Raw genomic sequence first — 25,684 nt, forward strand, 5'->3', positions numbered from 1 at the left:
GGATAGAGAAATTCAGGAGCAGGATTTCCTGTGGACTTTGGAACGGAGTCGCAGAGAAACGATGCCCTAGTGTGCAGTGGGGCCTGCGCACTGGGTTGCCTGGGTTTACTTAGGAAGAGACCGTTGGCACATATCGGCGCAAGCACTTCTGCGGCGGAGTTATTCTAGCTGGGCGTGCTCCGCAGCGGCTGGCCCAGCGCGCATGCGCACTGTAGGGCTCGGGCGCGTGGCCTCCGCACACCTGCGCACCGAGTCGGCGGCGGGAGGGCGGGGCCTCCTGCGTGCCTCCGTTCTCAAGGGATTGTGGGATAGTGGCGGACGGAGCCGGGCGTCTGAGGCCCTGAAGCCGACTGCAAAGCCCGGGAGCCTCGCCGGTGTGGGGAAGGGGGCGGTGGAGGAAGTGGGCCTCGGCTTCCGTCAGCCGTTGCTCAGCACTGCGGCCTGTTCGGGCTGTGGAGTAGGACGCCTTCTGTGACCGGCCCTTGCTTTTCCGCAGGGCGCGCCGGGCCGGGGAAACCGGGGCGACTTCCCAGCTGAGGGCCTACGTGGGCCTCGTGACTCCGCCAACCTCCCTCAGACACCTCGCCTGCGGGCCCCGGACCCCCGCTCCACCCGGCCGGCACTGACCCCCGAAACTCTGGAACTCGGCGCGCGAGGGCCCCCCTAGGCCCGAGACGCTTGCGCGAGCCCCGGCGCCAGGGCGAGACCCCGCCGCCACCCGCCGCCCCTACATACCGGCTCCCTGAGGAGGGGCCGGAGCCGCCGGCGGCGGGGCGGGGGGGGCGCCCCGATGAGCCCCGAGTGCGAGGAGCCGCCGCCCCCCCGCGCAGGTGAGCGGGCCGTACCGGGAGTCTCCCCGCAGTCCAAGCACCCGAGTCACCCTCCCCTCCCCCGAGTGCCCCGCCCAGGTATCCCTCGAGTCTCTTCACCCCTTCTCCTTCGGACCCTGTCCCTCGTTCGTGGGGGCTCTCCACCCCCGGTCTGTCCCTCTCAGCGCCCCAGGTCGCCTAGTCTCTCCCTCTCAGCCCCCCAGTCTCCTGTCTCTCTCCCCCTGAGGCCCCCTAGTCTCCTGTCTCTCTCCCCCTCAGACCCCCTAGTCTCCTACTGTCTCTCCCCCTCAGCCCCCCTAGTCTCCTGTCTCTCTCCCCCTCAGCCCCCCAGTCTCCCTCCCCCTCAGCCCCCATAGTCTCCTAGTCTCTCTCCCCCAGCCCCCCAAGTCTCCTAGTCTCTCCCTCTCAGCCCCCCAAGTCTCCTAGTCTCTCTCCCCCAGCCCCCCAAGTCTCCTGTCTCTCCCCCTCAGCCCCCCTAGTCTCCTGTCTCTCCCCCTCAGCCCCCCAAGTCTCCTGTCTCTCTCCCCTTCAGCCCCCCAAGTCTCCTAGTCTCTCCCCTTCCACCCCCCCTAGTCTCCTATATCCCTCTCAGCCCCCCAAGTCTCCTGTCTCTCCCCTTCCGCCCCCCCAGTCTCCTATCTCCCTCTTAGCCCCCCAAGTCTCCTGTCTCTCTCCCCCTCAGCCCCCCAAGTCTCCTAGTCTCTCCCCTTCCGCCCCCCAGTCTCCCATCTCCCTCTTAGCCCCCCAAGTCTCCTGTCTCTCTCCCCCTCAGCCCCCCACGTCTCCTGTCTCACCCCCTCAGCCCCGCTAGTCTCCTAGTCTCTCCTCCTCCAGACCACCCTTCCTTCTCCTCTCAGGCCCATTCCCCTGCTTCAGTGTCTCTTTTTTCCACATTCCCCTCCCTCACCTCGTGTCCTGCCTCCCCCCTCCTCACCTCCTGTGATTCCACGGGTGCCCCCTGTAGTTTTTTAGTGTCTTCCCCCTCTGACCCCCCTAAGCCCCTGGGCTTCCAGCCCCACTCCCTTCCCCTCTGGCCCACTCCCCCGCGGACCCTTCCCCAGGACACCCCTTGCCCTCCCTCTCTCTGCCTCACCCCCTCCTTCCATGCCTGCTTCGTAGACTCGTGGGCTCTGACTCTCACCCTGGGCTCAGGACACTAGAGTAGTCAGGCTTTCACCCTGGCCGTGGCTCCGCGCCCTGCTGTGTCGGGCTGTGAGGAGGGCAGGGAGCCAGGCTTCTGTGGAGCAGCCACCACTCCGTCCCCTTTCTGTGAGGTGAGGCCGGCTGAGGGCACAGAGGGAGGGAGGGACCAGCCCAGGCCCTGCCCGGGGGAAACAAAGGCAGAGCCGGACAGTCACCGTTGCTGGTGTAGTGACAGAGGTAACTCAGGGTGTTGTGGAGGCCACAGAGCAGAGGGACTGGTGAGACTGGCTCAGCGGGTGGCTTTTTCTATCTAGGAATGGTGAGTAGGAGTTGACAGATGGAAAGTGGGAAGAAGGGCCTTCTGGGTGGAAGGAACAGCACGTGCAGATGTGTGAAGGTGGGAACCCAGGAGTAGTCTGCGCACCTGCGGTGCAGATGTGCTGGGAGCGCGGGCAGAATACCTTGGTCAGGCTGCTTGTCCAGGCCCTTGAACGTGACCCAGTTAGGGTCTTTCTTGCTGGATGTTTTACATACCTGTACGTCAGTGCCGAGGACACAGTTGTTACCGGTAACACCAGCCTGAAAGGCAGGATGTTTCTGGAAAGGAAGATGTGTTGTCAGTTGTGGGACGGGCTTCAGAATTGTAAAGAAGAAACTTCATTGGGGTGTAGAGTGGCACTGACGTCAGTGCTGTCCTCATAGGGTGGTTCTGGGGATTCAGCGTGCTGTTTGTAGAAGCCTGTAGCAGAAAACAAGGCACAGGAAGTGCACCAGGATGAGAAGCTTTTAGGGTTGTTATTTAGTTTGGGATTATCCATTGCAGTGGTTCTCAACTCGGGGGCGGGGAGCGATGGTATCCCCCAGGGGACGTTTACTAACGGTGGGAAACACTTTTAGTTGTTACAGCTCAGGGGATGCTACTGGCATCTAGTGGGTGGAGGCCAGGGATGCTGCTCGACCCCCTCCAGTGCAGAAGACAGCCCCCCACAACACGGTGTTTTCTAGCCCAGCTGTCAGTAGTGCTGCAGTGGAGAAACTGCTTTCTTGCTTGGGTGTTGTATCCTTGTGGCTTATTTGCTTTCTTGCTACTGTGAGCGGCTGTATGTTCTGAGTTGTGTACTTTCATTTACTTTTGTGTTTTTAGCAGTTAGTTTTGTTGGGATACCTACTGTTCTTTCCAGTAAAGGAGAATCTGCTGGTCTCTCCCCAACCCACCCACCCACCCAATGTTTTTTCAGGATCCATGGCCAGGTGACCATAGCAGGTCACCTTTCCCCTCTGGACTCCAGCTTTCATCAGTTCAAGAAGTATCTCGAAAACAACAAGGCCCTATTGTATAACACAGGGAGCTATATTCAGTATCCTGGGATAAACCATAATGGGAAAGAATATGAAGTAGAATGTGTATGTATGTATAACTGAGTCACTTTGCCGTACGGCAGAAATTAATACAACATTGTAAATCAACTAGGCTTCAATAAAATAAATTAAAGAAGAGAAGTATCTCTAGCTGTGGGCTTGGCCTTATGCTAGGTCCCGGGAAACTGGCTTCTTGCTGCGGGAAGCAGGCGACCGAATAGGCAAGTCCTGTCGCAGAGCGCTTGGATGCCACGTAGTGTGACCACAGGAGCTGTGCAAGTGTGGAGAAGGCCTCTAACGCAGTCAGGGGAGGCTTCCTGGAGGAAGTGGTGTCTGTGCTGAAGCCTGAAGGACCCACGAGGAGCTAGCTAGTCAGGCCCAGAGAGCTGGAGGGAAGGCAGAGGGAGCAGCCGAGCAGTCAGGTGTGGCGGGAGTGTTGAGCGCCATGCGGGTTGCAGCAAGAGATGAGGTGAGAGAGGCCTGGACGCCCTGGTGGAAACCAGAAGCCTTCCCCGCATTGCCGGGCTCCGAAAGGGAGCTTGGGCAGGCTCAGTACCTGGGGGGTGGGGACACACCTTCCTTTCCAGGCTGAACCGTGGTTTCCCCCTGAACACTGGTTTTGTGGATCTTCCCATGGGAAGTGCCATCTTACAGTAACCGCGAGGTGTCTCTCAGGGAAGAGACTGAGGCTTAGTGGAGTGAGGTCCCTGGTCTAAGGCCCCAGAGATTGGAATTTGGAGAGGCAGATTGGAACTCAGGCCTTTTTGACTTTGGATCACCCTATAACACTCACTCCTGCCCTCTGATTTCCAAGAGCTATTTCAAAATCTATTCGTTGCTCTTTTCCCCTTTGAACCCATCCAGGAGATGGCACTGAATGGGAGCTTTCGGGCCCCTCCTCAGTCCTTGGCCGGGTATCCCATTCTCTTCTGTTTCCTAATTGTTCCATCCTCTGGGATTGGACCAGAGCTGCCACCTCCCCTGGGCAGGTGTGGTCTAGGGCCAGAGTGGTGGGAGGTATTGCCCCTAACTGCTGCCTCCCCACTCCCCCAGCCCCCCCATGGGAAGGATGAGCCACAGGAAAGCTCCAGCCCATTGTCCCGTGTGGCCTTGGCCAGGTCCCTCTCCTCTGGCTTCTGCGGCCCCTACTTCCAAATGGATGTCCCGCCGCTTACCTTGCTGGGTCTGTGTTGGGTCCTGCTGTTATCCATTGTCCCCTTCCTGGAATTGGAAGTCCCCCACCCCCATTACATTTCAGATTTGGCTGAGAGCTGACGGACGGGGGGGCAGTTAGAGGGTGGTGGTCTTGCTGTCCTCTGACCTGCTGGGCCCTGCAAGGGGCTGGGGGCTGGCCAACCAGCAGCAGGTTCTCCCCTCCTGCGGCTTGCCTGGCCGCTGTCTCTTTAGGGGCCTGTTGGCCTGTGGTGGCTGAGGGCAGCAGCGGCAGCAGGCCTGAGCTGGCCTCTCCCAATGTTGGAGTCTCTGGGCATCTCAGGTGGCCGCCCCAAGGCCCTCCCAGAGGCCTCTTCACACTTGACCTCCACTTCCGGGTGCTTCAGGGCCAGGGCAGGCGAGAAAGGGGTGGCAGATAAAGGATCAGCTCACGGGCTCCCTTGCAGGCGGGGCTGTGTTTGGACGGACAGTGGCAGCAGCGGCAGTGGGGACGCTCTGTGGGAGCCGCAGTCGGGCCCTGTCTGAGCCCAGGCAGGGCCAGGGGCTGGCAGGCTCCTGAGAGGGGCAGCTGGTGTCGGAGGCCTGAGAACAACGCAGCAAAGCAGGAAACCTGGGGCGATGGTGCAGAGCTGGCAGAGAGAGAGGTAGTTTTCGTTTTTAATGGCTTCCTTTCTCATTTACAGTTTCCCCTTCTTCCGTTTGCAGCCAGAGTCATGGTTTTCAAACGGTCGCTAAAAACCAGTAGGTAGTCACTTCCGTTTTCTTGAAGTTCACTAAAAGTTGCAACGAGTGGGGGTGGCGGGGTGTATGGCGCCCACCAGAGCACTTGAGTGACCTCGGTCACTCAGGCAAATGGGGCATTTCCTCAGGTCTTCTGTTTTTAGCGCCGTCACCCTGGGTAGTGGCTGTTCCTTCCCTCCTGCTCAGAAGTGTCCAGGCTCTAGCCTGGCCTCAGGGACAGATAGGAAAGGCCAACGCCTCCTGAGCACCTGCTGTATCAGGACAACTGGCCTGGCCCTGCTGTTCTCATAAAATGGCCCTTCCTGATGGCTGTGCCCCCATTTCACAGATGAGGAAACAAGGCATTTGGATGCCAAGTGCCTGCCCATATTCACCCCCTTAGAGAGTAAGAATGAAACCCACCTCTCCTGTCCAGTTCCCAGGGCTTCCAGGAAGTTCCATTAAGTGGAAGGTGGGATTGACTGTCAGGACTTGAGGCTAGAGCGAATTGAGAGTTTGTGGCGGGGGAAAGTGTTTTTCTCTTTTTTCTGTTTTCTTTTTTCCACTTCTCCTGTATCTGCATCTCTGTTCTGCGTAGAGTTTGAGACCTGATGTTTGTAGGATACTGACTACCACTCGACTGCATCTGATCTTTGCAGCCTTCTCTCATTTTCAGAGGAGGGACCTGAGGTTCTGAGAGTTAAGGGGCCACCTGGTTTCTGAGGCCGCTGGAGTCCACACGCCCCAGCCCTCCGCACCGCACCCGCTCTCCATTCTCCGTTCTCTGGCAAGCCAGCTTTGGGAGGGAAGTCCTACCTGCTGTCTGAAGCAGGTGGGAGGGGTGGGGTGGGAGGAGCGTAGCCTGCGCCGTATCTCCAGATGCTTTGGAAGTGTGTGGGCGTGCCTCACCCGTGAGAATTTCCTCCTGTGCTCTGGAGAGGGCGCTGAGTCCTGGTTCTGCTGTGGCTCGACCCCCGCGGGTCCCCATCTCCTCAGCTATCAAATTGGAATAATAACAGTGCTGTACCTAGTCGTCTTGATTAGAGATACAGTGCCATGCAGGTGCACAGGTTCTCTGAAGGGGTTGCAGGGCCCTGTCCCCCAGCTCTGGGGGGCCTGCTTAGCTCAGGGACAGCCTTGGCAGGGAGGGGGGACCTGGGTGTGCTCCCGAGGTGGAGCCTTCACGCCTCAGCCTCGGCTCTGCCCTGGCGGCTTGTCAGTTCGGGGTGTCTTGGATGCAGAGCAAGGCCAAGGCCTGGCCCTGTCACAGCAGCCTCAGGCAGCTTTGGTTTTTTTTGCTTTTGATAACTGGTTTTTGGTTGAGATGTAGTTCATACACCGTATGTGACTTGTTCATGTGAAGTGCACAGTTGAACCGTTTCTGGTCTGTTCAGAGTTACGTAATCATCAGCCACCACAGTGGATTCTTTTCAGATTTTAACGACTGTTACAGACCTTTTATTCCTTTCCATTTTGACAGTATATCCTAATCCAGACGTTTTGTGGCTTAACCATTTGTTTCTTTTCTTTTTTTTTTGGCTGCGTTGGGTCTTCATTGCTGCGCGCGGGCTTTCTCTAGTTGTGGCGAGCGGGGGCTGCTCTTCGTTGCAGTGCGCGGGCTTCTCACTGCGGTGGCTTCTCTTGTTGTGGAGCACGGGCTCTAGGCGCGCGGGCTCAGTAGCTGCGGCACACAGGCCCTAGAGCGCGCGGGCTTCAGTAGTTGTGGCGCACGGGCTTAGTTGCTCTGCGGCATGTGGGATCTTCCTGGACCAGGGCTGAAACCCATGTCCCCTGCATTGGCAGGTGGATTCTTAATCACTGCGCCACCAGGGAAGTCCTACAATGGATTTTTTAAGTTGAGGTATCGTTGACAAATAAAGTTGTATACAATTGGTTTTAGAACTTTTTTTTTTAGAACATCCTTTCCCCAGAAGGAAACCCCATACCCGCTAGCAGTTCTTCCCCCCCACCCCCCATGTCCACCATCTCCTGAAAACCACTAATCCGCTTTCTGTCTCTATGGATTTGCCTTTTCTGGATGTTTCATGTAAATGGAAATATACGACGTAGTCTTTGGTGATTGGCTTTGTTCATGCCACCTGGGTGGCCTTTTGACCTCTCTGGTCTCCTTATCGCCGCACAAGTCTGTGATGTAGAAAGAGGTGGTGTTCTCGCCATGGCGAGCTCCTTGTCCCTTGGGCCCAGCAGTGGCTGCCCCTTGAAGTGATTCTGGTCCCAGGTCCACCTAGCTCAGGAAACCCATTCAGGCCCGGCTGTGTCTTGAAGTGAAGAGGACGGTGGAAGGGTCCCTCAGAGGTCTGGGAGCTGGGCAGAAGTGGGGAATTGCCCTCGTGCAAAGGCAGGTCTCTGAGCACTTGCAGAGCGGGGGGTGCTGCCTTGATTTCCTTTCGGAGTAGTGGTCCTCACTCCGACACAGGGACCCACGTTCGGCACCGGGTTCAGCCCACTCTCCTTCCTCCCATCCCCAGCGTGCCTGCCCTGGTGGTCACCCCTACCCCACCCCACCCGACCTGTGACTGTGGTTTATAGGGAGCCTCTGAGTGTGGCTGGGGGAGACAGGGTGGGAGCGGGTCCCTTTACTGATTCCCTGACAGGTATGTCAGCTTCCTGCCTCAGGAGCAGGGTCCGTGGGAAAACTTGGGGTGCCTTTCAGTCAGTGTTTCTGAGCACATATTGCATGCCAGGTACCGTGGTAGGTGCTGTCCAGGGTGCTCACAGCAGCCCAGCAGGGAAGGTTCTCTCTGCGTGGTCCACCATCCTATCAGGGCACATTCAGCGTAAGGGCTGTACAGTCTGTGAGTGATCTGGCCCAGCCTTCCTTCCTGAACTCAGAGATGTCCACTGAGTAAGTGCTAGACTCGAGGCTGAGTGTTTCGCTAAGCCCCGCAGGGACCAGGAAAGAGCTGGCCTTCAGCTCCTTGAGGGTGTCAGCTGGTGAGAGCCAGGTTAGGGAAGGCCGTAGCCAGGGCAGAGACAGTGCTGGCAACCACCTTGGGCCTGAGCTCACTCACTTATTTTGTGAGTGTTCATTGGCAGTGGCTGGGCACCAGTGAATGGGATGAGGCCCTGCACCCTGAGAAATTACCCCCTGGGGTTTGGGTGCCATCTCCACAGTTCACCAGCCCCCAGACCTCGGTGTACTTCAGTTTCCTCACCTGTAAAATGGGGCCACCGGTTCCTTCCTTGGGGGCGATTGTGAGGGTAGATTGAGATAATGGCTGTGTGGGCCTGGGAACGGTGTCAGGGGTGCAGCTCACGTGGTTTGTCCACTTCATGTGTCTGGCGTGTTGTCTGCAGTATGCCCCCATTCCCGCAGAACCAGAGGCCTAGGGCTGGAGGCAGTGACGTCACACAAGAGGCTTCTCAGGGGGCTGCAGGCTCTGAAGGAGATGCGCCCTGAAAGGGCAGTCGCGGGGCGACATGTGAGCAGCCAGGCCAGAGCTTGCTCAGGGAAGGGTGGTACCAGGGGACGTGGCCTGGGCTCGGCACACACATGGAGGTGGGTCAGCCAAGGGGGTGGCAGGTGTGAAAAGCCTGGTGCACATACTCAGACAGGACTGGGACGGTGAGTGCTGAAGAGCAGGAGGTCCTGGGTGGGGAGCGCCCGGAGATGGTCAGGGGCCCTCGGGGTCTTCGTGCGGAGACGGGGGAGCCACCTCAGGGTCTCCTGGGGGGAACAAGCATGAGGTGCTCACGTTTGTGTTTCAGAAAAGCGTCCTGAGCGGGGTGGGGTGCAGGGCTAAGGGGGCGGTCCCGGCATGCTGTCGGACAGGACCCATGAGGCCTGTGGGACTGGGGGCCCTCAAGTGCCCCCTATGCCCACCCACTGTCTGGGGTCGGTGTCTGCTGCTGTCTCCCGAGGTCATGGCTCGTCCACTCCACCTTCAACCGTAGGTGGCCAGGGCTTAGGAACTGACATGAGTCCTGGCAGGGATTGCAGATTTAGAGCCACTTGTTCCCAGTCACTGAGAAGTCACCCTGAGGGCTGGGAGGAGATAAGTGAGGCTCCTGAGGAGGCTGGAAGGGAGAGCTGGATGCTGGTGGCGTCTTGAAGGAACCGAGGGGCAGAAGGCCAGTCGCCTGCCCGCGGCCACACGTGCCACCCAGCTCTGCCCCGCTTTCAGCCCCAGCTGCTTCCCGAGTCGAGCGTCTTTCTCCCCTGGGCTGGTGCCCTGTCTGGCAGGCATGCTCTCCGTGGTTGGGGTGGTGTGGGCCAGAAATGGCGAGGGAGGGCTTTGTAGGAGAGGGACTGGTGTGCATCTGGGAGGTTCCAGGAGGGGCATCCTGGTCTCTGGGTCTGTCTTCAGTGGCCTCTGCTTCAGGTGGTCTCCACGAGGTGGCTGACATGCGTGAGCTCTGGTCAGCGCCTGCACGGTGCTCGGGGGGCCCAGCTTACCCGGGTGTGGTTGCCCGTACAGTGGGGTGACCGCAGCCCCTCCCGAGGGCCATAGGCACAGCACCCGGTGCATAGGGAACCTGAGTGGGCAGCAAGTGACCTGGGAACTGGCGGCCAGCTCAGGGCGGGTCTCTACCCGGTGGTCGACGCTGGGAGCCTATAGAAATCTTCAGAGGAGCAGCCAAATCCTTGCTGGTCGAGGGCTTGGACCCGCCTGGCACCTGGTCAGTGCTGCACCCGAGATGGCCCTAAGGCCAATGCCGGGTGGGGTGGGCCACAGCCAGGCGTACAGGGTCTCCCGTGCTGGCCAGCGAGCTGCCATCCTCCAGTGCTGGGTGCTGGCTTTCCGTCCTCCCTGCTAAGGTGGTTCCCTGTCCTGGTTCCTTTTGGCCCTGGGCAGCGGCTGTTCTGGGAGCTGCCACCCCCTCCCCTCAAACTTTTCCTCTTCCTGTCATGGCACTGGGTACGGGGGCTTGGGGTGTGTGTGTGTGTGTAGTGTCCAGGCAGCGGCCACAGCCTGGAGACGTCGCAGACCTTCCTCCCTCTGCCCCTACCCCACACCCTGCACACAGCACAGAGATTGCTGGGCTGGATAGCAACCGTGCTGGCTGTCATGGGGCATTTTAATTTGTTCGGCAATGCAGATTGAAGCAAGTCTGATGCCAGAGGTTCCAGGATGAGCACAGTTCCAGCCTAGATGTGGGGACAGTGGACACAGGCCCTGTGGGGGACAGGATCATGGCGGCTCCGTGCACAGCATCGGGGCTGTTTTCCACAGGGCCTGTGTGTGGTCGCACCCGGGGGTCTTCCCCAGGCCTGGGGGCTCGGCAGTACACAGGACAGTCGCCCATAGGGTGGTCCTCGTAGGCTGGGAGGTGGAGGGAAGCAGGCGGGGTCGGACCCCACGTGTGACAGCCCCTGCCCGCAGGGCGCCATGTTTTGGAAGTTTGACCTGCACACGAGCTCGCACCTCGACACGCTGCTGGAGCGGGAGGACCTGAGCCTGCCCGAGCTGCTGGACGAGGAGGACGTGCTGCAGGAGTGCAAGGTCATCAACCGAAAGCTGCTGGACTTTCTGCTGCAGCCGCCACACCTGCAGGCCATGGTGGCCTGGGTCACCCAGGAGCCGCCGGCCAGCGGCGAGGAGCGGCTGCGCTACAAGTGAGCCCCGCCCTGTCGGTCCCCCACGGTGGGACACCCCGACTTGCTGTGGACATTGTTGACTCCCGTTTTTGTTACGGGACTTCCCAGACGGAGGGATGGGCAGAACGAACCCGAGGACTAGGGGTGCTGTGTTTGGGCAGTGTGTTTCATTGGCCCACACCCCACCCCCACTTTATTTCCGTGGTTTATTCAGTTGGATTTTTGTTCCCTTTTTGGAGTATGGGCAGCGTGAGGCCTGCCCCCTCACCCCCTATGTCCCCAGTGCCCAGCGTGACGCCAGGTGCTAAGGGTGTGCCTGTGCCCCTTCCCCCATGCTCTTCTGCCCTTCCCTCCCACCATAGATAGGGCCCTCGGGTGTGCCAGAGAGGGTGGGCGAAGAGGACAGGGCCCTGTTGAGGGTCAGTAGGAATCGTCTCCATGACGGGAGGCTTCTGTCTGCCCTGGTCTCTGCTGCCCTTCTTTTTTATTTATTTATGGCTGTGTTGGGTCTTCATTGCTGTGCGCGGGCTTTCTCTAGTTGCGGCGAGCGGGTGCAGATGCTACTCTTCGTTGCGATGCGCGGGCTTTTCGTTGCAGTGGCTTCTCTTGTCGCCACTGTAACTAAGCATGGGCTTAGTTACTCCGCGGCATGTGGGATCTTCCCAGACCAGGGCTCGAACCCGTGTCCCCTGCATTGGCAGGTGGATTCTTAACCACTGCACCACCAGAGAAGTCCCTTTGCTGCCCTTCTTGAGCCCTGCTCAGTCTGTCCTGGACAATCCTCTTGGTTCCCTGGTGTTGCCCTCTCCCTGGCCCCTCACACTATAGACACGCAGGTGGTCCTTACGAGCTCTGCATCTTCTGTCCCTGGAGGTCTTGAGCCACATGGGGGGTGGGTGACTGCTTCTCACTTTGCCCTTTGTGAAGTGGGGGTCTGTGAGGTGCTGCCAGCTGCTTAGTGTGGGGTCTTGTGCACAGTGGGGACCTCTGGGGGGCCAGCAGAGTGTCCCCTGTGTCCCCCAGTGTTCATCTGTCACTTACCTGCCCCCACGTGTGTCTTCTCCCTTCTTTGCATTGTTCACCCGGCCTCTGTACCCCCTTGAGTGTGTCCAGTGGCCCCGTGGACTGGGCTTTTGCTCATAGTAGCAGGGAGCCTCCATTCTGACACCTGTGCCGAGCTGCCCCTGGGGTCCCTGCCGTGCCTCAAGGAACCCGCTTCCCAGAGGCCTTATAGTTTATGGGGCAGAGCTGGAGAAGGTTGTGGTCCCCCAGGGCCCTGGGTGGCACACTGGGTGGGGCAATCCTCTCCCTGTCTGTACAAGGAGCTGAGGGGATGAGGTTGGATTTTAGAAGGGTCATCGGGGCTGGGCCTGGGTCAGACTGGAGGGTTGGGGGCAGAGGGACTAGAGGGACAGGTGTTGATAGGGGGTCAGGTCCAGGCTCAGGAGGCTGGATGCTGCCTTGAGGGGTGGGGAGAGTGAATGGGCTGCGACTGGGAGGCGGGGTGGTTTGGCCTCCGCCCCCACCGTGCCCTCCCCGGCCCTTTCTGGGTGTGTCAGGTACCCCAGCGTGGCCTGTGAGATTCTGACGTCGGACGTGCCCCAGATCAACGACGCACTGGGTGCGGACGAGTCCCTCCTGCACCGGCTTTACGGCTTCCTGCAGAGCAGCGGCAGACTCAACCCGCTGCTGGCCAGCTTCTTCAGCAAGGTCATGGGCGTCCTCATCAACCGCAAGACCGACCAGGTGCCTGGGGCCCCAAGGAGGGTGGGCGGGTGGGCGTGGGGCCGGGTCCTGCGCTGACGTGCCAGTCCCTGTGTCCCCAGCTCGTGTCCTTCCTGCGGAAGAAGGACGATTTTGTGGACCTGCTGCTGCAGCACATCGGCACCTCGGCCATCATGGACCTCCTGCTGCGCCTCCTCACCTGCGTGGAGCGGCCGCAGCTGAGGCAGGACGTGGTCAATGTGAGTGCTGAGGGGCCGCAGCGGGGCAGCTGGGCAGGGGCGGGCGGCAGGAGCGGGGTCAGTGAGCGGAGCTCCACCTTCTCGCCCCCAGTGGCTCAATGAGGAGAAGATTGTCCAGCGGCTCATCGAGCAGATCCACCCATCGAAGGACGACAATGTGAGTGCAGCCCACCCACCTGATGTTTCCAGCCTCCGCCCCACACCAACTTGTCCCTCCACTCCCTTCTTAAACGAGTTGATGAGAAAAGGAAGCATTTGGAACTGTGTGTATTTGAGCGGGGGGCTCCTGCTGAGAACAGAAAAGGGGTGTACACACATGGAACGTTTCTCAGGAACTTGGCCCATCATCCCTTGAGGGGTCAGGGCTCTGAAGGGGGTCCTTTGGCCCTGGCCTCTCGCTGCTGCCCTTCTCAGGGGCCCCTCTCCTCCTCCCCTCTGTTGCTGGCTCTGTGGCCTGGTGGCTCTTCCTGTCTCTTGTGCCTGGATCAGCTCTGCCTGTCCTTCAAAGAAGCCACCCAGGAGCCCTGAGTCTGTCCGCCTGGCCCACTGGCTTGTAGGCAGAGGTCCACAGGCGCAGGTAGTCAGCACCAGGCACTCAGCCAGTGCCTGGCCTGGGAGAGTGATGACTGTCCAGGCCTTTGTGGCAGAGGGACTAGGGGTATCTGCCATGAGCCAGGTGGCAGGGCATCTGTGAGGGGCTCTGAAGTGCGGCCCTGGCCTGGTTGGTCTGCATGGGCCGGGGGTCTGTGTGGGTGGGCCCTGGAAGCACCTGTTGGGTTAGACTCAGAGCTCTGCTTATGGTTTTCTTTGTTTATCTTGCAACAACTTTATTACGTACCACATAACTCACCCATTTAAAGTATAGGATTCAGTGGCTTTTAGTATATTCACTGGGTTGTGCAGCCCTTGCCATGTTGACCTTAGAGTATTTTTCATTACTCCACAAAGGAAATCCCGTACCCATTAGCTGCCGCTCCCCATTTCCCTCGTGGTTGCTTGGCCCCCACCAACCACCAGTTTGCTTTCTGTCTCTGGGTTTGCCTGTTCTGGATGTTTCGTATAAGTGGATTGCATGATGCAGGGTCTTCTGTGACTGGCCTCTTTGCCTTAGTGCCAAGTTGTCTGTGTTCATCCATGTTGTAGTGTGTGTCAGCGCTTCATCCTTTTCTAAGGCCAAAGAACGTTTCAGTTTGTGGATAGACCACAGTTGCTTATCTGTTCACCAGGTAGTGGACGCCCGAGTTGTTCTCCTCTGTAGCTACTGTGCATAGTGTGGTGTCTGTGTGGGGTGTCTCCTTTTCCAGGAAGTCGTCTTTGGTTTCCCTTTCTCTCTGTCGTCTCTGCCTTCCCAGTGTTTGGTGCTTTTGTTCTCTCCCTCGGCACTTGTGTCCCGGGGTCTGTGTGACCCTCTGTCCCCAGGGGCGGGTGCCCAGTCTTCAGCCTGTGGGGCTTCCTGACACCAGGGCGGGGCCGGGGTGTCAGCTCTGTCCCCCCCTCCCCCAGCAACATTCCAACGCATCCCAGTCCCTGTGCGACATCATCCGCCTGAGCCGGGAGCAGATGATCCAAGTGCAGGACAGCCCGGAGCCTGACCAGCTGTTGGCCACCCTGGAGAAGTGGGTTTGCAGGTGGTGCCCAGTCCAGAGGGAAGGGGGAGCCATCTGGGGGCCCTCCTCCCTGACGCTTGCCACCCCCGCCCCAGGCAGGAGACGATCGAGCAGCTTCTGAGCAACATGTTGGAGGGGGAGCAGAGCCAGTCCGTCATCGTGAGTGGAATCCAGGTGCTCCTGACGCTGCTGGAGCCCAGGAGGCCCAGGTGAGAGGCTGGCCTCCCTCCCCAGGTGACCCCTCGGAGCCCCACCCTTCAGTTCCGGGGTGGGGGTCACTAGGGTTCCGGAGGGGAGTCCTCTTGTTCCCTTCTGGCAGACGAGGAAACAGGGTGAGTAGACCGCCTGTAGCTTCGAGCTGGTCTTTAGGATACGGGCTGCTGGGGCGGGTCACTGCCCCCAGGATCCCGGGCTCCCAAGGGCAGCAGCTTCTCACTCCCTCCCAGGTGTGGCCCACACGTGCAGATGTGTGCAGACGTGTGCACACACATGCATGTGCACAGGCTGTCTGGGCGGTTCACTCTGCCCTCTACCGTCCCTCTGCAGGTCTGAGTCTGTGACTGTGAACAACTTCTTCAGCAGCGTGGATGGGCAGCTGGAGCTTCTGGCCCAGGCAACCCTGGACAACGCCGTGTCTAGCGTGGGGACCCTGCATGCCCTGCGCCCACGGCTCAGCCGCTTCCACCAGCTCCTGCTAGAGCCGCCTGAGGTGGGTAGGGTGTGTGGGGGAGGGGGTGGCAACAAGGGCGCCCTGCCGTCAGGGCAGTGCTGGGGCAGGAACTGAGCTTCTCCTGTGCCTGCAGCTGGAGCCGCTGCGCACGACATGGGGCAGCCTGGCCCCACCGCTGGGCAACACACGGTTGCACGTGGTCAAGCTGCTGGCCAGCGCCCTGAGCGCCAGCGATGCGGCCCTGACCCAGGAGCTCCTGGCGCTGGACGTGCCCAACACCCTTCTGGTACAGGGGACAAAGGGCAGGAGGCAGAGGGGGCACTGTGCGGAGGGATGGTTGGGTGGGGAGGACGGGGACTGGGTGGGGGCCGCTCGAGCCAGCCTGTGCCCCTTACCCCCAGGACCTCTTCTTCCACTATGTGTTCAACAATTTCTTGCACGCCCAAGTGGAGGTGTGTGTGAGCACGATGCTGAGCTCTGGGCCTCCTTCCAACAGCAGCTCTGACACACCAGCCCAGAACCCTGTCGTGAAACACGTGAGTGGGGCTCCCAGGTTCCCCCTTTGATCTCTGGGGGTGGACTCTGCCCCACACCTGCCGCTCGCCTGTTGGGTGCTGCCAGGCCATTCATGTGCCGGGGACTGGGGGCTCAGCCTCTTCCTTAGGTCGAGAGTCTTGGAAAGTAGAGGGTGACGTGTGGGGGTGGGGATGAGTGGAGTGGCGACCTTGGGGGACAGTGGGTGTTGTGGGGGACCAGGAAGGGTCCTCCCAGGGTGATGGCCACCACGCTAGTGGAGATGCCTTTCTGGTTGTAGCCCGGGGCCTAGGGAGGAGCTGACCAGTGGGGCGCTGGGGGTGTGGACAAGCAGGAGTTGGAGGCAGGTGGAGTGGCTCTGGGGTTTGCTGGGTGGGCTGAGCGGGCGTCACACAGGCAGGGGGCATTTCTGGGTGAGCAGAGGAGGAGCGTGCGTGTGCACACTCGCTGCACGCTCCTTGTAGGCAGACCAGGGGCTTGGAAGTGGCCTGGGGTAGCAGGGCCCAGCTGTGGTCCCGCCCCACGCCAGCCCCTCGCTGCTCCCCCCAGCTGCTGCAGCAGTGCCGCCTGGTGGAGCGCATCCTGACCTCCTGGGAGGAGAACGACCGTGTGCAGTGAGCGAGCGAGCGTCGGGGCCTTCCCTGGGGAGGGCAGGGCTGGGCGGGCGGGGCGGGTCTGTGTCCAGCCGCGGCCCCTCTCGCCCAGGTCCGCAGGGGGCCCTCGGAAAGGCTACATGGGCCACTTGACAAGGGTGGCCAACGCCCTGGCGCAGAACTTGGAGAAGGGGCCCAACGCCGAGCAGCTGGGGCAGCTGCTGAAGGGTGAGGGCTGGGGCTGGCCCGGGGGCGGGAGGAGGCTGGGCGCCCGGGACCTTGTGTCCTCACACCCCCCTTCCCCCAGCAGAGCTGCCAGAGGACCAGCGGGAGCGGTGGGAGGTGTTTGTGTCGGGACCCCTGGCGGAGACCAACAAGAAGAACACCGTGGACCTGGTGAGGCCCCTGCACCCAGGCGCGCCCACGTCAGCCCTCGCCGGTGCTTCTCCTTCTGGTCCAGCCTGGACGCCCCTCCCCACAGCCCCAGCTCACGCGCGTCCTCTCTGGGGGCTCCGCAGGCCCTGACCCCTGCCCCACCCCACCCCCGCTGCCCAGGTGAACACCCACCACCTGCACTCCTCCAGCGACGACGAGGACGACAGGCTCAAGGAGTTCAACTTCCCAGAGGAGGCAGTGCTGCAGCAGGTGGGGGCGGTGGGGGGGCGGGGCGGGGAGGCTGTTCTGGACGCCCGGCCCTGACTGCCCCCTGCACCCTGGCAGGCCTTCATGGACTTCCAGATGCAGCGCATGACCTCAGCCTTCATCGACCACTTTGGCTTCAATGACGAGGAGTTTGGGGAGCAGGAGGAGAGCGTAAAGTGAGTGTGGCCCATGCGAGGCTGGGGCAGGCGGGGCCCGCCGGCCGCGCAACACGAGGGACGTGAGGTGGCGAGTCAGCACGCTGCCGCAGCGTGCTCCTCCTGCCGTCCTCCCCGCATCCTCCTCGTGTCCCCGCTGCCCGCCTAGCCCCATGTGGGGCTCAGCCTGGAGAGCAGCCGGCCTCGGGCCCTCTCCCCGCCTCTTGAGGACCAGGCAGGATGCGTGGGCGTCCTGGGACACGGGGGCTGGCTCTGCAGAGCTGGGCTGCGGAGCTTGTGGGACAGACACTCGCAGACTCAGAGCTGGCCTACCTCCCCCCGTGGAGGCCTCAGAGCCTCGTGAGAGCTGGTTTTTAATGACCAGGTCTGATTATTTGTGTTTGTCCTGTAACACTGACAGCAGTCCCTTCTGGCCTTGCGCTCGTGAACGACGTTCTTTATTGTCCAAGTTTTTTGCTGACAGAGAAAAAATTAAAAGTTTTCGTGTTTTGTCAATTTCACGAGTAGCCTTACGACAGCAATGGGTAGATAGTGAAGGGAAGGTCAGGCAGCGAGAGTCTGAAGGGGAGACTGTGTCGGGGTGGGAGCGGAGCCACCGCCTGTGGACTCACACTGGACCCTGGGGGCCATGCAGGCTCCTGGGGGACGTGCTCAGTGACCGGCGCAGCCAGTACTGTCAGAGTAGAAGATGAGTCCATGACACCCAAGAAAAAGTGGAACAGTCACTGAAGGGCATGCCGTGGGGGTGTTCCTGAGTTGGGTAGTGACAGAAAGACCCAGCTGGCCCCTTAGGGACTGCATGTGGGGGCCGGGGCCCTGGCCTGGTCTGTTTCATCACAGGCAGCATGCCGGGCCCTCTCAGGTGTTGCCTAGTTATGTGCCATGACGACCCTCTGCTCAGGGCTCAGGATCCCATCTGCAGCCGGGAGACGCAGTGCTGTCACTCACCCCAGGGCACTCACCAGTTACTGTGGGAGGGTCAGCTCTGGTCTCTCGGGCCCACAGCGAGACAGAGACCCTGTAGGACTCAGAAGTGAGGTTCGTGTCTGCTGCTGCTCTGTCCCGCACAGCGCCCAGTGCTGGGAGGCCCCCTGGAGAGGAAGAACACTGGCCAAGGAAGACACCACCCCTCCTGGCGGGGGTGGTGACACTCGGTGAATGGCCTCAGCTTAGCCGGCTGCCCTTTTGGGATGAAATTGTGTTGCTTCTTCCGTCAAGATAAATCCCAGTGAGGTTAAAAGCTTTAAACGTAAGAGAAAAGTAAAGCCGTGAAGCATTCTGGAACAGAAAATGGATGAGTATCTTTCATCTCAGGGCTGAATGAGCTGTTCGCAGGGCTCTGGTTGCTGGGCCTACCAGCTGTGCGTGCGGGCTGCTCCCTCTCTGTGAAGGAGATGAGAGTACCCGCCCTGGTGGTGGTTGTGAGTCCATCTGTCACGTGCTTGGACCATGGCTGGTGCCAAGTCAGCCCTCAGAGATTGTTGTTAATGTACTTCCTGAATCAGAGAGACAGATAACCTGGGGAGGATCCCTACCACATGGCGTGGAGCCCGGACCTCGGCATAGATACTAAGTGCTCTTTCCACAGAACAGGAGAAGGATGGATTGGTGCCCCAGGAAAAAAAGGGGGTGCAGGATGCAAACAAAACAAGTAGGAGGCTGTTGAAAAATTGCACAGTCTGCGGGTAGGAGTATAAATTGACAAATCTCTTTCCACAATTTGTGTCAGTATTTAAAATGCATGGATTTAATTCCTTAACCCAGGAATTGCACTTCTGTGAGGCCTTCTGAAAGAGAAAGAATTGAGCAGAGATGGGTGTGGGTGGATGTGGACACTGAAAGGCTGGAAGTTGGAGATGATGAGCACCGCACTCTCCGTGATCCCTAGGATCACTCGCCCCCATCTGGGTCCTGCCTCGGGCTGGCAGTGGGGCCCACACAGAAGCGTTTTTGTTTCAGCTCCAAGGCTGATTCTTTTGGCCCAGACTGACCCTCTTTGGGCTGGGGCGATGCTTTGTGTGGGGTGGCCCGTGTGAGGCTGCATCCAGTAAAGTCACTGTGAACAGTGAGCTGTCTCCTGTGGGAAGTGTGTACATGGAAAATGAATAATCTCACCCAGCATATGATCTCAAACCCTAAAAACAACCTCTCCAGCTAGGTTCTGTGTCCTTTATTTTACGGTAGAGGAAACAAGGTTCAGGAGTCTTAGGTGGGGCCTGACCCCGTCTCCTTGTGGGACCTCACTCGGCTGGGGGTGTGCAGCTTGGGCGACTCACTTAACTCCGCTCTGCAGACATCTGCGCTGATGGAGGGTGCTGCCAGAGTTGACATGGGGTTACAGATCAGCTTTAGCGAGGAGGTGCGTTTGCTGGTACAGGGCCCGAGGAGAGCGAGGGTCGTCCAGCAAGGGGATGAGAGGGGGAAGTGGCCCGAGCCTCCCCTCAGTGCCCCTGTGCTTCTCCCGCAGTGCGCCTTTCGACAAGACGGCCAACATCACCTTCTCCCTCAATGCCGACGACGACAACGTGAGTGCTGCCCCGACCCCTGCTGGTGGGGGCGGGCTGCAGACAGTCAGCTCACCTCACCACCACCGCCCCCCCCCCCCGCCCCCGCAGCCCAACGCCAACCTGCTTGAGATATGCTACAAGGACCGGATCCAGCAGTTCGATGATGAGGAGGAGGACGAGGAAGAGGGCCAGGGTTCGGGGGGGTCTGATGGAGAGGATGGTGCCTGGCAGGGCGGCCAGCTGGCCAGGGGGGCCCGCCTGGGCCAGCCCCCGGGTGTGCGGTGAGTACCCTCCTACAGGCTCCCCAGCACAGCAGGGCCACAGGGCCCATGTAAAATGGTTTTCATCAGCTGGAGTGAGTGAGAAAAATAAGGAGAAGGTAGTGTGTCTATTATTTGGGGCGCTTTCAACTGTGAGTGATAAAAACCCAATTCAGATAAGTTCAGTTACAAAAGGAGTAGGATAACCGCTTGTGCAAGGCTGGAAAGGTAGGTGGGTCCTTCAGGTACAGCTTGGTCCAGGTGCGAATGGAATCATTACCTGCCCCCACCCCCACTCTCCTCTCCCCTGCGGTAGCTGTCGGGCAGGTGTTCTTCCCAGAAGGGCAGTAAGTGTACTGTCAGCTCCTTTCCCAAATTCCAGTGAAAGGAGACACGATGATTGTCCCTCACAGTCCCAGCATGCGGGTCAGTAAGCTGTGACCTGCTGTTTGTACAAGAAGTACATTATTGTTTCTCTTACTGGCTGGCCCCAGAATCACTGACTAAATGCATTTGGGTGGCATAGACTTGCCAATGTGAATACCAGCTCAGGGCCTGCACCTTGACCCCTGTGGCTTCTGATTTGAGGGTTAGAGTGTTTTAACTTTTTAAATTGACGGGTGACTAGCATACAGACAAGTAGACGAATCTTAAGTGTCCGGACACGTGGACATCCCTTTGCCAGCACCCAGAGGAGGGGGCAGAACCATCCTTGTACCCCCGTGCCTTCTGCTGGCCGCCCTCCGAGGGTGACGCTCTCCTGACTTCTTGCCCTATAGATTTTGCCTCTTCCTACATGTGAGGCCTATCCCTCGGGTGGGTGTGGTTGTGTGTCACTTGCCATCCGCTGGTGTGTCATTGTGTGACTGCCAAGTTGATTTGCACTTACGGGTGTCATTGCCAAATCCAAGGTTGTGATGCATCCCTGTGTTTTCAACGTCAGCTTTTAACGTTTAGGTTTTTGATCCAGCTTGAGCTAGTTTTTTAGATGTGGTGTGAGGTGGGAGGGTCCAGCCTCATTCTTCTGTGTGTGGGAATGCCAGTGTCCCAGCATCACGTGTTGAAGAGACTCCCCTCTCACTGGATGGTCTTGACACCTTTGTCAAAAATCTTTCTACTGTACGTGCAAGGGTTTATTTCTGGCCTCTGTCTTCTGGTTCATTACTGTTTCATCGTAGTGAGTTCTGAAATTGGAAATGTGAGCATCCAGTTTGTTCTTCTGTTTTAAGTTGTGTTGATCATTCCAGGTTCCTTGAGATTCCAGGTGAATTTTAGGATCAGTTTGTCAGTTTCAACAAAGAAGCCAGCTGGGACTCTGAGAGGAATTGCCCTGAATCTATAGGGCAGTTCAGGGAGTGTTGCTGTTTTAACAATATTTTGTCTCCCAGTCCATGAACATGGGATGTCTTTACATTTATTTAGGTGTTCATTACTTTTCACAGTGTTTTGTAGTTTTCAGAGTATAAGTTTTATGCTGCTTTTGTTAAATTTATTTGTAAGCGTTTTATTCTTTTTGAGACAATCCTGAGTGGGATTGTTTTCTCAAAGTCATTTTGAAGTTGTCATAAGTGTGTAAAAATAAAAGTCTCTCGCACATTGATCTTGTACCCTGCATTCTTGCAGAACTTGCTTGTTCTAGCAGTTGTAGAGGATAAAAGTCTCTCGCACATTGGTCTTGTACCCTGCATTCTCGCAGAACTTGCTTGTTCTAGCAGTTGTAGAGGATAAAAGTCTCTCGCACATTGGTCTTGTACCCTGCATTCTTGCAGAACTTGCTTGTTCTAGCAGTTGTAGAGGACTCCTTAGGTTTCTGGATACAAAATCACCCTTTCTGCAGTTAGAGATAGTTTTGCTCCTTCCTTTCCAAGTGGGAAGAGCAGGCCCCCACATCACTTCCCTGATCTGGGGGGACATCGGGTCTCCCTGTTGAGTGTGACATGGGTTGTGGGTTCTGGAGATGCCCTCCGAGGTTTCCAGGTTCAGGAAGCTCCCTCTACCCTGTCTGTCTACCCAAGCGTCTGGCTCGTTTTCACTGTGCGGACAAGCCCCTTCTGGTTCACGGCAGTCAGTGACCGTGGAGCAGCATCCACGTTTGCTTAGCGGTTCCCCATTGGACACGGTGTCTGCGTGTTAGTCAACACTCAGCCGTTATGTTTGGAGCAGCTGCGCTGCTGGACTTTGCCCTCCTCCGAGGCTATAATGGATGGAGGAAGAGTGCGGAGTCAGCCTTCCCTGCGAGGGCTGTGCAGGGGGTGGGAGGTGTCCCCGTTCCTGCTGAGGGCTGGGCGGGGCTTTTCCGCCCCTGTGCTGCTGGCCGCGCTTTTTCCAGAGGGCACTCAAGTTCCCACCTGCCTTCCCACCACCATGGGACATGGGCTCTTTCTCTGGGCCTCTTCCCCGCTGCCCCCTCCTCTCCATCCCTTTGATTCCTTCCCATCGTTTGCCTGGGGCTGGCCTTGGTGGGGTCAGAAGGGTGCCCAGCACAGTGGCTGACTGACAGGTGTCCCTGGGGCAGGAGCGGAGGCAGCACAGACAGTGAGGACGACGAGGACGACGAGGACGATGAGGACGACGAGGATGGTGACCGGCGGGTGGCCAGTGGCAGGGCTGGGCCCACCTGTCATCCCAGCCCCGGCCCCCAGCCTCCGGGTGGGTGCATGCGCGGGGCTGCCGTGGTCAGGTGCATCCGGCTGTCTGCCTCTGTGCTCACCCCTGCGCTGCTCTCCCTGTCCAGGCCCCAGCTGGACAGCTACCTTTGACCCAGTGCCTGTGGATGCCCCTACCGGCCCCCAAGCCTGCAGGGAGAAGGAACCGCACTCTGGGCCCCCTGCCCCACAGGAGCCCCGCAGCGGGCCCCTGGACCTCCCTACCCCGAGCCCAGCTGGCCCTGCAGCCCCCAGCACCCTGCAGCTCAGGTGAGGCCTAGTGGTGGGTGCCCAGGGCCCGGTTGCCTTAAGCTCCAGCGCCGACCCCAGCTGCAGGGGGGCGGGGGCTGCACCTTAGGCTCCTTCTCTTGCCTCCTAGGTCTCAGGATCCCATCCCTTCCTCAGCACCTCAGGAAGCCACAGACGGCAGCAAAGTAGCGGAGCCCTCGGGTGAGCCGCTCTCTACCCACTCCCCATCCTGCCCACCTCACCCTCAGCCCTCCCATACACAGCTGTCCCCTGGCCTTGTCCACACCTGGTCCTGAGGAGCGAGGCTGGTGTTAAGCTCGCCGAGTCTCACATCTCTCGGCCACTCTACTCCGCACAGCCCCCTGCCAGGCCTTGGTCAGTGTTGGGGACCTCCCGGCCACCCTCAGAGGGACACACTCCGCCCCCAGCTCCTTGGACAGGTAACTGGCTAGGGAGCAGCCACTAGGGGGCCAAGAAGGGGAGAATCTGGGGAGGCGGGTAGAGCCTGGTCCCTGGGCTGTCCCTACCCTGGAGCTGATCCACGTGGCCCTTGCAGGACCCTCCTCCCCGCAGGTGTGTGCCACTGCCTCAGAGCTTCGGGAAGCTGAAGGTCTAGGGCTGTGCCTGTGCCCACACATGGCCACAAGAGAGGATTCTGGATCCCAGGGTCCCACACTCAGCCCTGGGGTGGGAAGGCCCAGTAGGATCAGAAGGGGGCTGGAGTGTGCAGAGCTCGTGTCCCGCTAACCTTGAGCTGCTGCTGCCGGTGGGCAGCTCCCAGGGGTCTTCGGATGTGAGGGATGCCCCTGAGCCGTGCACTCCTTCCCTGCTTACACAAGCAGGGGACTGAGGGATGAGAGTGCCCAGGAGGGTGTCAGTGACAGTAACCCCACAGGTCCCCCCACAGTGCAACCAGAGACCCTGCTACCTCTGTCCCGGCCCCCAGGGCCCACCAGCACCCCCAGACCACAGAGGGGGTGAAGAGCCCAGAGTCCTTGGGGCTCCCCCGAAGCCAGAGGTAAGCATGGTGCAGCCTCACAGGGCAGCTGGTGTTACATAGGGGGCACTGACCTCCCCACGTTGTCCCTCTCCCCCAACAGTGCCCTGGCCCTCGAGCCACTTCCGATGCCCAATGGCTCTGCCCCAGGAGGGCCGGCGTCCCCGGGCTCCCAGTGAGTGGTAGGGCTGGGGGCAGAGGGCAGGGCAGGCAGGAACTTCACGGGGTGGCCACAGGGTGGCAGGCTCCTCACGTGGGTCTTCCTCTCGGTTCCCAGGTAACTGCCTGGTCCCAGTGGTGGCAGCCAAATCCTCCGTACTCCACGTGGACCCTGTCCGGGTGGGGGCAGGGCAGGTTCCGCAGTGGCCCTGTTGCCCCATCACCCCATCCCTACCCTACCCACCCCAGGTCCTGTCTGGACTCCCAGGAGGCTGGTGCCAGGGAGACAGGCCCCTCACCCCACCCCCATTTGCACTGAGAGAAGAAATTATGGAGTTTTGTCTCCTAGAATAGAGTCAAATAGAGAGAAAGAGAGAGAGAGAGACCTATATTATATATTATGTGTATATATATATATATATATATATGTGTGTGTGTGTATATATATATATATATATATATATATATATATATATATATATATTTCGAGGGGGGAGAGAGTGGGTAGGCGGGGAGCCAGAAGGAAGCAGGACTGGGTGACAGTGGCTTGGACCTTCACCCTGTCCCGCTGGGGCTGCTGTGGTAAGGGTCCTGAGGCTGCCACCCACCCTCCCCTCCCACCATGCCCACCCACCCTCCGGTGCAGACGCCCACACCCGCACTTGGCCTTTCAGCTCAGGTCCACCTTGGGGGAGGGCCCGAGTGGGGGTCGTGCCTTTGCCCAAATCCCCTTGCCTCGGACCCTGCACTTTGACCCAGGCTGGGAGCTAAAAGACCCTCCACCTGGCCCAGCCAGCTCTGTGGGAGGGAGCTGGGGGTCCTGGTCCCAGGGGGCCTCCCCAGTGACATTCCCTTGGGGCCCTCACGTACTCACTGAGACCCCCCCATCTCCCATGGACTCTGGGGTAGGGGTCTGGCTGGGGTCCCCGTCCTACTCCCAAGGGTCTGGGGTCCAGCCCAGCTGCCAAGTGACCTTGTCCCAGCTCCCTCTCCCCAGGCTGGTGTGAGTGTGCGTGTGTTTGTGCCGAGCTTCTGTTTCATATTGCAAATATAAACAAATAAAGGAAGACAGTTTAAGACTCTTGCTGCTCAGACCTTGAGTTCTGGGACATGGGGTCGGGGAGCCTGAGCTGTTCCCGCATCGTGGCCTCTGGGGTGGGACCCTTGGAGCATGGAATTAGGGTCCTCAACCTCCAGGCTCTGCTGTGGGGTAACTTCTGCTCAGACTGCTAAGCGTTTCCTGGAGGAGCTGAGCACTACCCAGCCTCACGTGGGTCTTGGTCCCAGCGAGCCGTCCCCTGTCCACATGCGCAGTCTCTGGGAGGTGTGGTGAGTGGGCTTCTAACCAGCCCCCTTCCCAGCACCCCCTCACCTGCCCAGCGTGTTGCAGAAGCCATGTCCCCTGAACCCTTTCCCCTTGGTGGAGCAGTGGTAGTTGGGGGCAGCCAACCAAGCCAGACAGGTGGGCGCTCAGCGGGTCCATGTCTTCCAACGGAAAGGTAAAGAACATACCAGGTGCGCTGGCGGACATGTGCGGGAAGCCTTCCCTGGAACTGAGGGCTGGCACGGCCTCCTGGTTCAGTTCCTTCCTGTTGGTTCAGCAGGCGTTTGTGGTGGGCACTCCTGAGGGAAGGCCAAGGCCGAGGACGGCGAGGGGAGGAGGGAGTCTCCCGACCTGTCCCGGGGCTCTGGTCCCCTGCCCTTCCCCCCAGCTCATGGCGGGGAGGGCGTTGAAATTCCACACCCCATTCCCTTCTGACCTGCCAGGCACAGCACAGGGGGAGGGGCGTTGGCAGCCATGGCTCCCTAGGCAAGAGACGAAGCCAGGGGCAGGGGGCTGTGGAGGAGGAGAGACCCCTGGGTCCCAGTGGGCACCTTATCAGCGGGTGCCAGGCA

At 59.5% G+C, this 25,684-nt stretch overlaps 1 protein-coding gene across 6 annotated transcripts; it reads left to right on the plus strand.

The window, feature by feature from the left end:
* Positions 1–297: 297 nt before the first annotated feature.
* PPP6R1 (protein phosphatase 6 regulatory subunit 1) lies at positions 298–24,870 on the plus strand. Of its 6 annotated transcripts, none has more exons than XM_022585908.3 (24): positions 298–830; positions 10,571–10,803; positions 12,345–12,531; positions 12,612–12,749; positions 12,841–12,906; positions 14,253–14,365; positions 14,452–14,565; positions 14,903–15,065; positions 15,160–15,312; positions 15,428–15,562; positions 16,110–16,174; positions 16,266–16,381; positions 16,464–16,549; positions 16,709–16,798; positions 16,874–16,971; positions 19,439–19,496; positions 19,587–19,759; positions 22,254–22,387; positions 22,473–22,653; positions 22,763–22,833; positions 22,991–23,072; positions 23,528–23,650; positions 23,733–23,804; positions 23,907–24,870. In XM_022585908.3, exons 2-24 carry the CDS (start codon positions 10,577–10,579, stop codon positions 23,908–23,910), a joined length of 2,649 nt encoding a protein of 882 aa, XP_022441616.3. In that variant the 5' UTR covers positions 298–830; positions 10,571–10,576; the 3' UTR covers positions 23,911–24,870. The 6 variants fall into 6 exon arrangements, with proteins under 6 accessions (XP_022441616.3, XP_089758182.1, XP_022441615.3 ...); XM_022585907.3 differs by lacking the exon at positions 298–830 and adding an exon at positions 3,819–5,149; XM_089902056.1 differs by lacking the exons at positions 298–830; positions 23,907–24,870 and adding an exon at positions 2,296–2,370 and having other exon boundaries at positions 23,540–23,650; positions 23,733–23,808.
* Positions 24,871–25,684: the final 814 nt, after the last annotated feature.

Source organism: Delphinapterus leucas, chromosome 20 (assembly GCF_059928025.1).
Source record: "Delphinapterus leucas isolate spDelLeu-1000000601 "Yukka" chromosome 20, BTC_Dleu_Yukka2, whole genome shotgun sequence".
Lineage (NCBI taxonomy): Eukaryota > Metazoa > Chordata > Mammalia > Artiodactyla > Monodontidae > Delphinapterus > Delphinapterus leucas.

Excerpts from the sequence above, each read along its gene's own strand:
- PPP6R1 (XM_089902056.1), top strand. The coding sequence starts at position 2,311 with ATGGAAAGTGGGAAGAAGGGCCTTCTGGGTGGAAGGAACAGCACGTGC. Across the intron at positions 12,907-14,252 it reads ACCCATCGAAGGACGACAAT|CAACATTCCAACGCATCCCA; the intron begins GTGAGTGCAGCC and ends CCCCTCCCCCAG. Across the intron at positions 22,654-22,762 it reads CCCAGCACCCTGCAGCTCAG|GTCTCAGGATCCCATCCCTT; the intron begins GTGAGGCCTAGT and ends CTTGCCTCCTAG.